Here is a 15,264-nt window from a genome sequence, read left to right on the forward strand (position 1 = left end):
TTGAAACTACTGCGGAAACAAAGACACCTACATCTTGGATGCCCTTGAGGTAAGCTAAAACATATCAAAAATTTATTTCAAAGTGAACTATCCCTTTAAAACAAATAACTGGAATATAATATGGCATCCACCTACAAATGCTGCAATAGATTTATGAGTCTGATAGACCTACAGCAGTGAGAGGAAGTGACACTAATGCGTGTATGAAGTGCTGAGGAGACACTGGCACTTGGCCAAAGGAATGATGATAACATACTGTATACTTACTGAGAGAGAGAGAGAGAGAGAGAGAGAGAGAGAGAGAGAGAGAGAGAGAGAGAGAGAGAGAGAGATTTCCCTTTCAGGAGTATAATTGGTTTAGACCGGATGAAGCAATCACTTTTGTTTGTGATTACAGTATACAGCATTTTATTGAATCATTTTCTTAAAATTGCATGGGCGGACTGGCATTTGTATCTCAAGTTTCAGTCATTTAAATGAATAGTTCTAAACAAGCATACTTTTTTGTGTACAAATGTCACTTGCAGCCAAAAGAAAAAGTGCACCCCCTTGAGGAAGATTCATAGGAAACGGACAACATTTGCTGCCCATTGATTTGGCAGGACCTTCATTCAGCTGATAAAGCAGAAATCGATTAGTCTGTCCCCTCGGTACTTTGACATCGCTTACTGGCTAACTATCAAACCACTCGATATTGAAAAATTCTGACATTCATATATCTTGAAACAAACTTCTCCCAAATTCCTGCCAAAGCCTAGACAAGAAATCTTTTTGCTGCCTTTGAAAGGTGTGTGTGCATAATAGTCCTGCCAATTCTCCTTCTCCAGTGTCTCCTTTATTGAGGTCTTAATCTGAAGCCTGAGAAGTAGCTATTTACACAGAGGAGCCTGATCCCTTCCTGTTTTTGGTTCACTCGGATTGTATCCAGTGCTAATCCAGTCCCTTAAAGTCCAGTCATGTTTTAGATGCTATGCTCAGGCAGGTCTATTTGTCAGGCCGCGAATGCACATGCAGTGTGTGGTAATGAGGTTGACAGTTTGACGGTGAGTGTTTCAGTGACAGAATCCTAATGGCGTTGAGTGAGTGCTGTGTTAGTGTGTAAGACAGAAAATGCTAATTTCAGAGTGTGTTTTCGGATCTCTTGAGGGTTTAGAATTGAATTCCTGATGACCATCTCACCCGTGCTCATCAGAACAAACACAACAAAACAGCAAGTAATTACATCAGTCACCCTCGCATAAGAAAGCGTGTTAGAGAGAGAGATTCTGAGATGAATGCTGCTATGTTTTATCTAAATTACTTTCTCAACAGACAGCCATTTACAACACCGTAAACTCCAAACACACACCATCAACCCCAAACTTCTCTTCCCTTAAACTCAACACATTAAATAAACCTCAATTTTAAAAGGCACACTCAGTGTTTTTTTTGTTGTTGTTTTTTTCATCAAAAATATTGTACACAAAGAAAATGAAATTGAAAGTGATGGTATGTATCAACCTCTATGTGATTTTTTATTGAATGTGTCCTTTGATTCTGAACTATGTGGATATGACTGCAAGCAACAGCTTCACCAGCCTCCAATATTCATCATTATTGATCAGAATAAATCACATCTAAGGAACACAAACTGCAAAATAAACATGTAAATTTGTGCATGTCATATCCATCTAAATTAAGAAAATTAGAATATGTTGTGATAGAATCACACACACACTGAAGTACACGCAGTGCTGCTCAATGCAGAGAACATGCCTGTGCAGAGCAGCTGGTTTGTGTGCAGTCAGCGTTTATTTGCTCCCAAAGGTGAAAGTCTGATTTATAGAGCTGCAGGACCACCAGTACAACATCACTCAGGCAGGAGGTCATTTAGCCTCATGTCCAATTTAGTTAAAGACGTACAGTATATCCACTTAGCTTGGGTGTGTTTGTTTGCATGCGTAAGCCCTAAAGTCCAGAGGGTTTTAAGGGGCGACATGTGCAGAGTCACAAAACTCTCAACTAACCTTCTCATATCCTCCTCACACTAGTGCATGGTTGAACTCAACACAGCCGAGATGCATCTGGATTGAGCCACCAATTGCCCGTGACTCATCCTGACTACCAGGAAAGACAAAACAAGGGGATGTCATGCTCATGTGAGATTGAAGTGGCACAGCCTTCGATTCATTAGAGTAGAATGAAAGACTCAAAGAGAGCTTTGCTTCCTACAATAATATATCCATAATGATTGTTATAATTTCATTAGATTTTCCTAAATACACAACCAAGTGGATAAGTGAATAAGTGAATAATATGCCTTCAGAACAATAGGTTACACGTTATTTCAATGGTCCAGTTTATACATTCTACTAACTATAAGTAACTTTGCAAATACATGTCAATTAACTCTCATTCGAGTATTAGTAGACTGTAGACTGTTAGTAGACTGTTAAGTTAGGGTTAGGTGGCTAGAAGAATAAGTTACTTAAAGCTGCAGTCTGTAACTTTTTTAGGTTAAAAATTATCCTAAATACATTTTTGAGCAAGTACATAACCAGCCAATGTTCAAAACTATCTGCTTGCCTTAACTCGATTCAAAACGGTAAGCTTGTAATAATGTTTTTATTTCAGTGGTACTGGTGGATTTCCGCGGGAAATTCGAGCATGTCTTTGCATCATTACGTCACATCTGTACACATAAAGAAGGTGTCTCGGCTAGTAGGCTATATTGCGTGTGAGGATGTTGGAGGTGGAGATTTATAGCCTTTTCTCACAGCACTTGATATAGTTAAACTTAGCAATTTGATGGCGGATCCAGAAAGGTTCAAACGACAATCACCAGTGACAACTGGAGATTCACCCGTTGTAAAATGCAAAAGACTTCGGACTTCCCACAGAAAAAAAGAGACTGCAACCGGGCAAAAACAAGGATAAATATCGGAAGGGCTTTTGAAAGGTGGTGTGAACTCCGTGTTTTGAAGGGGATCAAAACGGATGCAGAGACAGCTTTTTTCTGCTGGACTGGTAATACATAAGCGATCATTAGATGTGGATACCGAATGACAGTATCCACACCGGCGCGGTGACTGACAACCGCACATTCTCCTCAAAACATTGGATTCATCCCATTGTTGAATGTGCCCACACGCCGATAGCCTGGTAATACCAAACTCTTCTACTTCGCTTTGCTTCGTAGACAGAGTCTGGAAGGGCGTAATTGAAAAATGTTTTCTTTCTCGCGGGGGGGGGGGGGGGGGGGGGGGGGGGGGGGGGGCGCTTGTCTGAAGTTTAAAATAATTGGTTACCCGTAAGCCAATCACATAACGTTTGGTTATGGCGTGTGTTATGCATGCTCAGCCACATCTAACTTCCACTGTAAACACATGTATGATGCGAAAACAAAACCATCGAGCGAAATACCGGAGTGAACATGGCTGTGAACGACTTTTGCAGATTATGTGAAGTAAATCTACGCATCCACTGTACAATCAGCGTCTACGTTACGGCTCTCAGCCCACCTTCTGTTCGTTGATTGGCCCGGCTGTTTTGAGGCCGGAGGAAAACGGGGAAAACGGTCGCTATCTCAGACTGAGTACAGAAGCGAACTGAAATTGAGCGGAAGTACGAAGTCTGACGTAGTCAGGCAAACACGCCGAGGAACACACCCAAGTAAAGTTGATATTTCCGCGAATAACTGCAATGCAGATTTTGAACAGAGATGGTGACAAAGAGGAAAAACTACGGACTGCAGCTTTAAGTTACTTATAAGTTACTTACTACTTATAGTCAGTAGAATGTCTGTTGGGGGACAATCAAAATAAAGTATGCAGATATCAAGCTGACAGTCTACTAATACTCTAATGAGAGTTAGTTGGCATGTAGTTGCAAAGTTACTTACACTAAAAAATTTGCTGTAGTTATGCAGCTGTTTGCCAGTAACTTACAGTAGATTTAAATGTATGCTATTTACTGGCAACAGTTTGTTCAAAGTTAAATGAACATTAAACATTAACAAGTCTTTGTCTTTACAGAATAAAACTATAAAATAACAATCTAATGCAAAGCATTCTGGGAACCAGAAATCTTCATCAACCTTTTTCTGTTTTTCCTTCAGATTTTGGTTCCCAGAATGCTTTGCATGAGGCTGTTATTTTAGTTTTATTCTGTAAAGATAAAGACTTGTTAATGTTTAATGTTCATTTAATTTTGAACAAATTGTTGCCAGTAAATAACATCAATTTAAATCTACAGTAAGTTACTGGCAAGTAGCTGCCAGTAATACTGTAATTTCTACAGATTTTTCTAACAGTGTAGAGTTAGCAGAATGTCAAAAATGGACCATCAAAATAAAGTGTTAGCGAACAATATACCATTTTTCCAGGAGTACTTGTAAAGTTCTGAATGTTTAGTTCTTTTCTTCAAACAGGAAGGAATATTTAAAGTTGTTACAGAAGGAAAACGACTTTCCTAAAGCATCCACATGTGTAAAAAGCAACAGAAGCAAAGATCTGCAAAATCCATAGAGCATTTCATCTCTAGAGACGTGATTTGTGCTCTTAATTAGAGTCAAGTCATCCGAGTAACATAGCGTTATGAAACACCTCGCACACACTGAGGATCGTACAGGCTGCAATAATGCCAGCAGCTGCAGAAGTGACGCGGCCGTAAAGAAAGAGAAAGCGTTAGTCATCAGTAACCATTTCACATGTGTGTGCACTTCATTGTGAGTGTTAACTTTCAGACCCTAATTAAATGAGAATTGATCTGAGGAGGGCAAAGGAAAGAGAGAGTGAGAGTTGTGAGATGCATACTGTATATGCATATGGCCCAAAGGGACGGTGTGTGTGTGAGCTTAACATTCGTGAGAACCAATGACCTTTTGTCCTAACTCATACTCATATACAAGCAGAATTATATCAAACTCATGACATTTAATGTGCACCCTTCCGGCCGTACTGTGAGTGTGTGAAAGACTAAATGTGATTAATAATATCGCTCTCACACATATGCTGACAGATGCAAGAGAAGACCGTACATACTCATTTCCGTGTCCATATGTTGAATGAAAAGGCCTTCACATTGAAGAAAAATGCTTACTGTGTATTCATTTCACAGCCCATTACCTGTTTGAAATTAAATAAACTGGGGAACCCTAACCTCCATCTGCTGGAGTATAGCCCGGTTTTCCCTCTCTCTTTTTCTGCTGACCAGACCGTAACATCATTCCGCATCGTACAATCCTACTCTGAAAGTTATGAAGGAAGCTCTGGGATCTTTCTTTGAAGGAGACTGAAAGTTAAAGTGTGAACGTGTGCAGCCTGTTGCCTCACAGACACAAGTTTCCCAATTCTCACTTTGTAAAACAAGGTGTTGTTAGCTGAGTTACCCAGTTCTCACTTTTCAGAGTGTCGATCTCTTCAGGAACTCCTGTCCTGCACGCCATTGATTTGACACACACATCTACGGCTGCTTTTGGGTGGTTGTGTCGGTAAGTTCTTTGCTGTGTCCTCTGCCATGTTCTTCTTATCAGATATTGGCTGACATTGTGATGTTTGGCTGTGATCGGCCGTTCTCTGATCTTTGACTCAGATAAACAAGCACAAGCTGCTGATAAAGCAAATATTGGACTCTGATGCCATCATCTTCCTCACCTTCACTGAAAGAGCAGTAAAGGCACAGTGTGAGCATTACACTCCTAATGACCTGCAAATCTGTCTTCTCTACACAAACAATATTAGGGATTTTTGCAACATATTCATAATTCATTTGTAAAAAAAAAAAAATCCTTTATTATTTATTTATTTATTATTTAATGTTCACATATAGACACACACACACACACTGCTGTTCAATTGTCAGTAAGATTTTTTTAAGAAATTAATACTTTTATTCAGCACAGACAGGGCACATTAAATTGATCAAAAGTGATATTAAAGGAGAACTCCGGTCAATTTTAACATTGAGCTCATTTTTTTGTACATTTGGAGTGCTGTCAGTACAGAGAACAACGACAAAAATCGGTGTTGCCTACAACGTGTTATCCTCTTTTTAAAATTTGCACCCTGTTGACTTCAATGGGGCAAGTTTTAAACCTGCTTTTAGCCTCTTAACATCCTTGATGTGTCATTACAAGTGCACAGGTCATGTGAATGATTCCTTTGGAGTGAACAAGGGTGAATCTGACTGCAGTAGATGTGAAAGATATGAATAAAAATTATGTTTATTCAGCCAGCGCACATACCTGTATTTACATCCTGTTTTCGGTCGAAGTCCACAGTAGTCGATTGTCGAGTTCACGCGCGTGATCATAGGTACTAAACCTATGCGCGTGAACTCGACAATCGATTACTGTGGACTTCGACCGAAAACAGGATGTAAATACAGGTATGTGCGCTGGCTGAATAAACATAATTTTTATTCATATCTTTCACATCTACTGCAGTCAGATTCACCCTTGTTCACTCCGAAGGAATCATTCACATGACCCGTGCACTTGTAATGACACATCAAGGATGTTAAGAGGCTAAAAGCAGGTTTAAAACTTGCCCCATTGAAGTCAACAGGGTGCAACTTTTAAAAAGAGGATAACACGGTGTAGGCAACACCGATTTTTGTCGTTGTTCTCTGTACTGACAGCACTCCAAATGTACCAAAAAATGAGCTCAATGTTAAAATTGACCGGAGTTCTCCTTTAAAGAGATTTACAAAAAAAGCCTATTTCAAATAAATGTGTATTAATCAAAGAATCCTGACATTTTTTTAAATCATTTTTCCACAATAAAATTAAGCAGTTCAACTGTTTTCACCATTAATAATAATAAGAAAAATGTTTCTTATTGTTGTTTGGTATACACCAAATCAGCATAGAATGTATAAATAACCATCCATTTCTGTTATGAATATCTCAAATGTTTTGTATTTCAAATGTTTTGTATTTGACTGAAGAAAGAGAATGATACATAATTTGAATGATGCTATAGGATGATAAATAATTATTGAGTGAATCATTTCTGGAAGTATTCAAACAAGGAAATGAAAATCAATATATGTATACATACGTTGTGAGAGGGTGACCTCCAGTTGATGAGAATTGTGTGAAGTGTAGAACCGCCCAGCTGAAGGCCAAAACAGGAGATGGAACACTAGCCAAGCATGTGACCTCTTCAACATTCGAAATTTAATTCCAGAACTCCAGGTGATTGAACACGACATCACACCAACCCAGCCAGAGATCTATAACATCCATATCAGCCCTGCAGAACAGATGGGTTTGGGTTTAGTAAAGTGATCTGACAGCTGACAGGCAATCTTCAGATTGTGAGAAACAGGACTGCTGTGAGCTTGAAGTACTTATAGCGTCAGTGAGGGTTGGAACGCCGTCTTTGTACCAGTTGCATTAATCAACAAGAAGATTGGGAATGTCGCTTTCAGGGCAGCTGTATTGATTTAGTCATGTCACAGAATTATTGAATCGTTCAGTTTAGTTTATCAGTGCAATACAAATAAAATGAATCTTTTATATGGTTTATCAATTATATATGTGTTTTTGATCATTATAATCATGCCAGTGTCTAAATGTATAATGATTTGTTTGTGTGTGTGTGTGTGTGTGTGAATCATTGTAAAAATGACAAGATCACTTCTCCAAATGGTTAGTGAGTCAGGTTCACCATAGAGAAACAGTGTCGGCTGGTTCACATTGATTCACCTCAACACTTCCCAAAGAAAAGAAAATCACCTCTCTATTTAATCCAAAGCTTCAGTCACTTCTTTTCACAGCCTTTTTGCTCTATTTTGAGCCATTGATAGATGATTCCATCCAATTTCCTATGTGTGAGGTAAGAGAGAAAAGAAGGAAAAGCGAGAGACAGAAAGAAACAGTGGGAGAAATGGAGAGAGAGACAGTATGATGGTAAATGGGATGTGTACTGACCCACTGACCCATGACTAATGTTTGAGGCAGGACTTTATTCAGTGCTGAATGTCATGCTGTCAAACTCACCAGTCGCACTGTCATTTGGCTGGTGATTTATGTGGCAGTCATGCCTAATCTTCAGTTCAAAAGTATAACTGGAAATTGTTATTGATAAGCTGGTTTATCACCCAAACAAACAAATAAGTTGACTATCACATGTGCATCACACTGCTGAATTAATATGCTTGTCTGGTTTGTATGTGGCCTTATTGAGAGTCAAACAAAGTTGATTCGGTTATGCAATTGTTTTATGACAAGCCGCAACATAAGCTAAGGTAAAGAGTGTAGAAGCGTTTGGGCTTGTTCATTGATGACGGGTTTTCTGATTAAATAAAGACGAGATGAAAAATGTACATCATGATGACAATTAAAAGATTTTAAAATGAATTAAAACATACTGTTGATGAAAATATGCCAAGGACCAAAATAGTACTGCTAGATATTAAAGGGACAGTTCACCCAAAAATGAAAATTCTGTCATCATTTACTCACCCTCAAGTTGTTCTGCTGAACACAAAAGAAGATATTTTGAAAAATGTCTGTAACCAAACAGTTAATGGACCCCATTGACTTCCATAGTATTTTATTTTCCTACTATGGAAGTCAATGGGGTCCATCAACTGTTTGGTTACAGACATTTTTCAAAATATCTTCTTTTGTGTTCAGCAGAAAAATGAAATTCTTACAGGTTTGAAACAACTTGAGGATGAGTAAATGATGACAGAATTTTCATTTTTGGGTGAACTATCCCTTTAACAATACACTTTTTTTGAAGAAGAAGAAGAAGAAGAAGTCTAGAAAGAATATCACAAATAATCAAACCATGTCATTGTCCATTTTGAGCTTGTTTTCATCAAACTAAATTACACATTTAATTTTTCTTTAATATTTCCTTTAATAAATAGAAAGTTAAAAAGAACAGCATTTATTTGAAATAGAATCTTTTGTAACATTGTAGAAGTCTTTACTGTCACTTTGGATCAATTTAATGTACCTTTGCTGAATAAAATTAATTTATTTGAAGAAGAAAAAAATCCAACCCCAAACTTTTGAATGGTAGTGTACTTCTGGCACAAGACAAAAACTATTACTTAAAAATAAATAATCATTCTCCAAAAAAACAGAAGATGGGGAGTGTTGGAAATGTGTTGTTTCAATTCTGCTTGGTTCCAATAGTGATGCAGAAATTGAACACTTCACTTCTAAAGTACCTCAGGCTTAAGTGCTGTGGGAAATCACTGGTTTGTGGATTTTGCTTTCCCCGGTGTTAAAACCCACATCCTAAACCACCAGCTCATATTAGGACAGTGCTGTGATTGCATATATTTTTTTGCAAACAACATGCTCAGATTTGTGCAAGTTGTCCAAACCAAAGCTTTGAACAAGAAATGTGACTCTTTGTGGTGGCCTCATATTTCTAGCAAAGAGGAGGGAATGAAGCCACCCTGCCACAGTACATTACATATAATCAATTACTGAAAGGAAATAATTTCTTTAAACTGTTTCCTTTCTCTCTATAACCAGCTTTCTCTCAAGCATTTTTCAAGCACTCTGATTGTACAATCACTACCAATGTAAGCATTTGTATTTGTATGAGAAGTGTAATGAAGGAGATTTTTTTATATTCATAGTCCCCTTGAAACGTCACCAAAATTGCTGAAGCTGAAAAGGGTCAGCCGCACCATTCGTGTAAGTCATGAGGCATTCAGGTCTGCCCTTAAACACTTGAGCACACAAGCGTGACACATTGATCAATGGGCACGTCTCAAACAGAGGCCGATCTATCCAAGTTAAAGCCACTTGCCAAACGGATGCCGTTTCAGCAGTAATACATCCACCCCATGGCAGACAGCCCTAACATTTGGACCTCTTTTCCTGCTGCAAATACAGCCTACTGACATAAGTCACCTAAAAAATGAGAGACAGCAAATTAGAGAGAGAACGTGTTCCCTCCGTGCAGAGGACAGAGGATAGGTGAACTTGATGCTCATAAGGGATTATTGATACTCAATAGACATAATATAATGTGAGAAACCCGACTGTGAAGAAGCACTTGAAAAAGAATAAAGGAGAGTTGACCCAAAAATTAAGATTTTGTCATCATTTACTCACCCTCATCATTCCAAAGCCACATGACTTTCTTTCCTCTATGGAAAAAAAAAAGACAAAAGATATTTTGAGGAATTTTCTTGCCGGCCTGAGTCATTGAGTTGATCTCGAGAGTCGAGAATATGTAATTTGTTCGATTTCTATATTCATTCACAAATCAGGGTTCAACACTGAAATCAATTATGCAGAGGTTCTCAAATGAATCCTTCACTTGAGGGAACATTTTTAAAGAATGGTGATGTAAAAAATGTACCGTCTGTTTTCATTCTTCTGAGAATAGTGCACTACGACATGAGGCAGTGTAAAAAATAACAATTTTCATTTTTCGGTGAACTATCCCTTTAAGATCTTTCAGCTATCTATGCAGTGATTTCAGAATGAAGCAAAGGGACTCAAATATGCTTTACATCAACACTTTATTCAACTGTAACATCTCTTCCCGGCTTTCTTCTCTCCACTCTCTTGTTGAAATATGCATGCAATCTATCCGTCCTCCCCTCTCTGATGGACACATAAGGGAGAATGGTGTACACCAACATGCCATCTGAAGTCCAGCATTTTAGATGCTGTCACTGCCTATAAAACATTTAAGCATAGTTCTTCTCCCACAGGCACTGCAAAAGGACTTGTAATTAAATGAACAGCTTGCCCAAAGGATAAAAAACACCTGTCAGTGCTATTAATTGGGTATACAGAGCATCAATGTTACTGTTAGCACTGAGCTGTTGTTAAGATAGCTTCCATTACAGGTTCTGATCCATAAATAATTGAAAGCTTGAGAAGTTTTCACCCTGAGAACTAAAGAGAAAAAGTGCTGTTGATAGAAGGTCCAGGAGTTACCCAGTAAGAAATGAGAGCCTTGAGTCTTAGAGTTCTTCTCGACATGGTGCAGATCTGTCAGAGTAAGGGTGCTTTCACACCTGAGTTTTTGTTTCGGAACCTGGTGCGTTTTCTCCCTTGGTTCAGTTCATTTAGGCATATGTGAACACGGCAATCGCACTCGGATGCCCACCAAAACAATCGCTCCGAGAAAGCCTGAACGAGGTGGTCTCGGCCCGATTGCAAACGATTGCGAACTCTGGGGCGGTTCGCTTGAGGTGTGAAAGCAATCCGACCCAACGTACCAATGCTATATAAATAGCAGTAGTGGCTGATTCTGTGAGTGAGGACATTAGTTATTGCAGTTGAAAACCAAAAGAGCACCTGTTCCTCTTAAAATGTTGTGTGAATGCGTTTCTCCGTGCGAGAATGCTGTCCCTAGATTCCTGCTCTAGTTGCAATATAACATATAGTGTTTGCGTGTGTCACTGTGTCTTGACACAGTTAACCTCTAGACAACGCTGGGAGATCCAGAGAGAGCGCGTTTGAATTTTCTGCAGTATTAATACAATTGTAGTATATAATTTAACGACGGCTACATTCCTATAGTGTTTGCGTGTGTCTCGACAGTTACAAATATAGCCACAATAAGCTCATGGAGTGAACTTCTCAATTATCTTAATGGATGATGCGCATGATTTTTTTCCCCAAACCAGTTCAGCGGGAATCCCGCCCAGCTGCTAATTTCATTGTTTGAGGTTACAGTGACGGGAAGGTTAAGGGATCAGTGTTTGGTTTAGGCAATCAGTACAGTGATTGACATGACCAATTAAATCTTTAGAATCATTTGTAGGGCGGATTTTCTGCTGAACTGGTTTGGGGGGGGGGAAATCACGTGGATGTCACAGAGGAAACGCTGACCAATAAGAGGACAGTTTTACTCGCATGTGACTTGCGCGAACAAATTTTGTTACGCTTCAAATGTTGCCTTGTGAAAGCAAACTGGACCAAGAAGAAAATGCAACATTGTAACAAATTAAGTCCCTGTTTCGGAACAAAACAAACGATCTATATGTGTGAAAATGCCCTAAGTTTCTTCTCGCTCCATTCATTTGAGGTTGTGCATATTGCCGTTTATGTTGCTTTGTTGGCCTGTGGCATCCTAGCAGGGCAGACAAAATCAACATCTTGAATACTTGAAGCATCAGTGGCGTCTCCCTCGCTCCCAACGCTACTCCTGGAGGATGCACTGTCTGCCAGAGAATTCATCTTTTGGCCGTAGAGGTCTCCTATATGAAGAAAAGGCATGCTGGGATGTGGCTGTTTTTCATCCTCTGACTGGAGCTGGTCGGACTCCACCAGGGCTTTCTGTCTCTGATAGTACTTGGAGAACTTGTTGAAGATGATGGAGATAGGAAGGGCGACTACAAGCAGGCCACAGATGATGCACAAGGTGGCGACAAGTTTCCCAGCCAGCGTTACAGGATACGTGTCGCCATATCCCACCGTGGTCATGCTGATTGTCGCCCACCACCAGCCCACCGGTATGGTCTGTATTTCTGACTCCTCATCCTCTTTCTCCACAAAATAGATTAACACTGAGAAAATAGAGATTCCCACAGAGAGAAAGAGGATGAGGAGTCCGACCTCGTTGTAGCTGTGACGGAGAGTCGCCCCCAGCGAACGCAACCCAACCGAATGCCTCGCCAGTTTGAGGATGCGAAAGATTCGCATGAGGCGCAGGATCTGCACGACCCTTCCCACGTTCTCAAGCTCCGCGCTTTCCTCAGCATCGACGGTTTCGAAGGCCAGCGTGGCGTAAAACGGAACAATAGAGGCAAAGTCAATGATGTTTAGCGCATTGCACAGGAATTTGCGCAAACATGGCGTGACAGCTAATCGTAGGATGAATTCGATGGAGAACCAGAGGACACAAAAGGTCTCGAACGCAGCCAACACTGGGTCCTCCACCTCTTTCTCATTATCGTCCTTCTCGTTGAACTCAGGCATGCTATGAACGCACATGGCGGCAATACTCATCAGTACCACACTCAGTGAAAACACTGCTATTATTTTTGCAGAACACGAATATCCAGGGTTTTCCAGTCGCAGCCAGAGTTCTTTGCGGTTCTCAGAGCACCAGGTGCCCTCGAACTTTTCCAGGTCTTTGTCATATCCTGATAGCTCCTCCATGGACGAGTCTAAGCTGTCCTGCAGCTGGTTCGGTGGGTCATCATCATTTCCCCAGTCGTGATCTCCTGCGCATTCTTTCTGTTCTTGAAATCTGTTGCTGCAGCAAGTGTCCAGGTGAAGCTCCTTGATGCCCCAGTATTCCAACTCCTGGCTAAAACTAAACACACACAGTTGTTCCATCAGGTGGATCTTTCCAGTATGGTAGAAGTTCAACACATAGCGGAAAAAAGATGGATTGCGATCGAAATAATACTCGCGGTCGGCCGCGGCGTAGTCGTCGCAAAGCTGGAGAATAGCGGCCTCTGAGCTGCAGTAGAGCAATCGGGCCAGCCGCGTGTGGGGGAAGCGTTGGAGGACCACCCGTTCCACTTGCTGCTTAAAGCCGCCAACATTGAGGTTGATGAAGCTCTCCTCTGGCCCTCGGCGGTGCAGGACCTGCCCATACAGCATGATGAATGCCAGTACATGAAGGAGTAAGTGGGACTGTTGGGCTTAGCAGGTTTGGAGAGGCTAAGAGTGATCAGCTATGGATCCATGCCTATATAGTGGAGGAAAAGAAATGTCTGATTAGCACTTTAAGAAGAAAACTTCAGTACTACTCGCCAGTTTACTGTACTGTACCCAACTGTATGACAAGACAAAAACTTAATCAGACACGCAGACAGAGAAACAGACTGACTGCTTCTAACTGTAACAAATGTGATGGGATAAAAGCATTCTGGGGCCCAAATCAGCCTTTATAGCTGCTAATGGATATTGATTCTCTACAGTGTCGTAAACAAATCCTCAGTGATCATTATGAGCATTTTAACACTATCACTGACTTTTTCTCCTAGCAATACTGCTGGGCACTTCAGTAAAATCACGTCAGAAATTCAGGACATTCATTGAATGCTTGACCGTCCCGACATGCAGTGCTTTTCTAAGGTTTGTAAAATGGAAATTATTATTTTGAAATTATTTTGAAACATTTACAGTATATGGTTTAAATGTGAGACCACTAGCAAAAACTATTTTAAAACATCACTTTGAGTGAAAAGTTGAATTTTTTTTTTTTTTTTTGGAAAACAGCAGCAAACAAATTTTAGAGACAAGTGAAATGATTTTCAAAAAAGTATTTGGTTTGTCACTCTTCTGCTTTATTGACAGCAGCACTTGCTCTGCATGAGCTCCACAAGAACTTCTGACCCTTTGTACAAATACTTGATGACATAAAGGCAGACACTTCAATATTTCTTCTTCATTTAATGTCATAACATTTCATTGTTTTATTTATTTATTTTTACATTTTATTCCTAATTTTAAATGATTTGAACTCTAGATTTTCAAGTTGGTTCAGACTTTTGAACCTCACGTGTACAGTATTAATTTCAATTTGCACTACATAAAACGTAAAGAATATTTGGTTGCAACAGAAAAACAGCATTCACACACTAGACCTAAAAACATTTAACTGTTAAATTTGGGTACAACACCAAATTTCTGACTGACATATGTGGATAATTGTTAAGAAGTTTCTTGAAAACAGCACGATGTAGAAGTCGTTCGAACTCCAGCACCAAGTTTAAAAACAACACTGCGTAAGCCAAACTACAGTGAAGCAAACATCACATTTTACCTCTTTTTCTTTATTTTCTGATGGTATCAGTGGACTGCAAAGACGTTTGGTGTGGATATTGCCATCCTCCAGCGCCTTCCTTGGTCAAGCTGTGTCCGGTGTGCGCTCGTACGCAGTATTTGCCCCATGTCCCGCAGCGGACTGTGTCGGGTGGGACAGTTGGCACATAGTGTGCCACTAATGCACTCGAGGTGCCTCGGGGCAGCTGCGCGTCCGTGCGTCACTGGCCCGTGGCAACTAGTGCGCGCAGCGCGCTTGCGCTTTGCGTTTGAGGACGCGCCTCTCAAGCTCCACGGTGCGGCTTTTCCCCTTATGCATTAGAGGTGAAACGGGAGGGACGATGATAAGAGTGAAAAATAATGGGAGAACGGAGGGATAAAAAAACAAGGCTACAGAGACAGATACTTCGACCACCCGTGAAGGGCAGCTAAAGGATTAGAAAACTAATGAAAGACTGAGATTAACGATCCCTCGAGTTTAAGGAAAAAGACAATTGAGGTCCGTTAGGAGAAAAGTCAAGAAAAGCTATTCTGAAAAGTTTGAGGGGAAAGAATCAATCGTCATTTAG

General features: G+C 40.2%; 1 protein-coding gene across 1 annotated transcript; it reads right to left on the bottom strand.

The window, feature by feature from the left end:
- Positions 1–10,466: 10,466 nt before the first annotated feature.
- kcns3a (potassium voltage-gated channel, delayed-rectifier, subfamily S, member 3a) lies at positions 10,467–14,869 on the bottom strand. The gene is made up of 2 exons (XM_084390908.1): positions 14,697–14,869; positions 10,467–13,616 (listed from the first exon to the last, which is right to left on the bottom strand). The coding sequence occupies exon 2, from the start codon at positions 13,526–13,528 to the stop codon at positions 12,020–12,022; it is 1,509 nt and encodes a 502-aa protein (XP_084247034.1). The 5' UTR covers positions 13,529–13,616; positions 14,697–14,869; the 3' UTR covers positions 10,467–12,019.
- Positions 14,870–15,264: the final 395 nt, after the last annotated feature.

Source organism: Rutilus rutilus (genome assembly GCF_951802725.1).
Source record: "Rutilus rutilus genome assembly, chromosome: 20".
NCBI classification, from domain to species: domain Eukaryota; kingdom Metazoa; phylum Chordata; class Actinopteri; order Cypriniformes; family Leuciscidae; genus Rutilus; species Rutilus rutilus.

Coding starts and splice junctions, on each gene's coding strand:
- kcns3a (XM_084390908.1), bottom strand. CDS start 13,528: ATGCTGTATGGGCAGGTCCTGCACCGCCGAGGGCCAGAGGAGAGCTTC.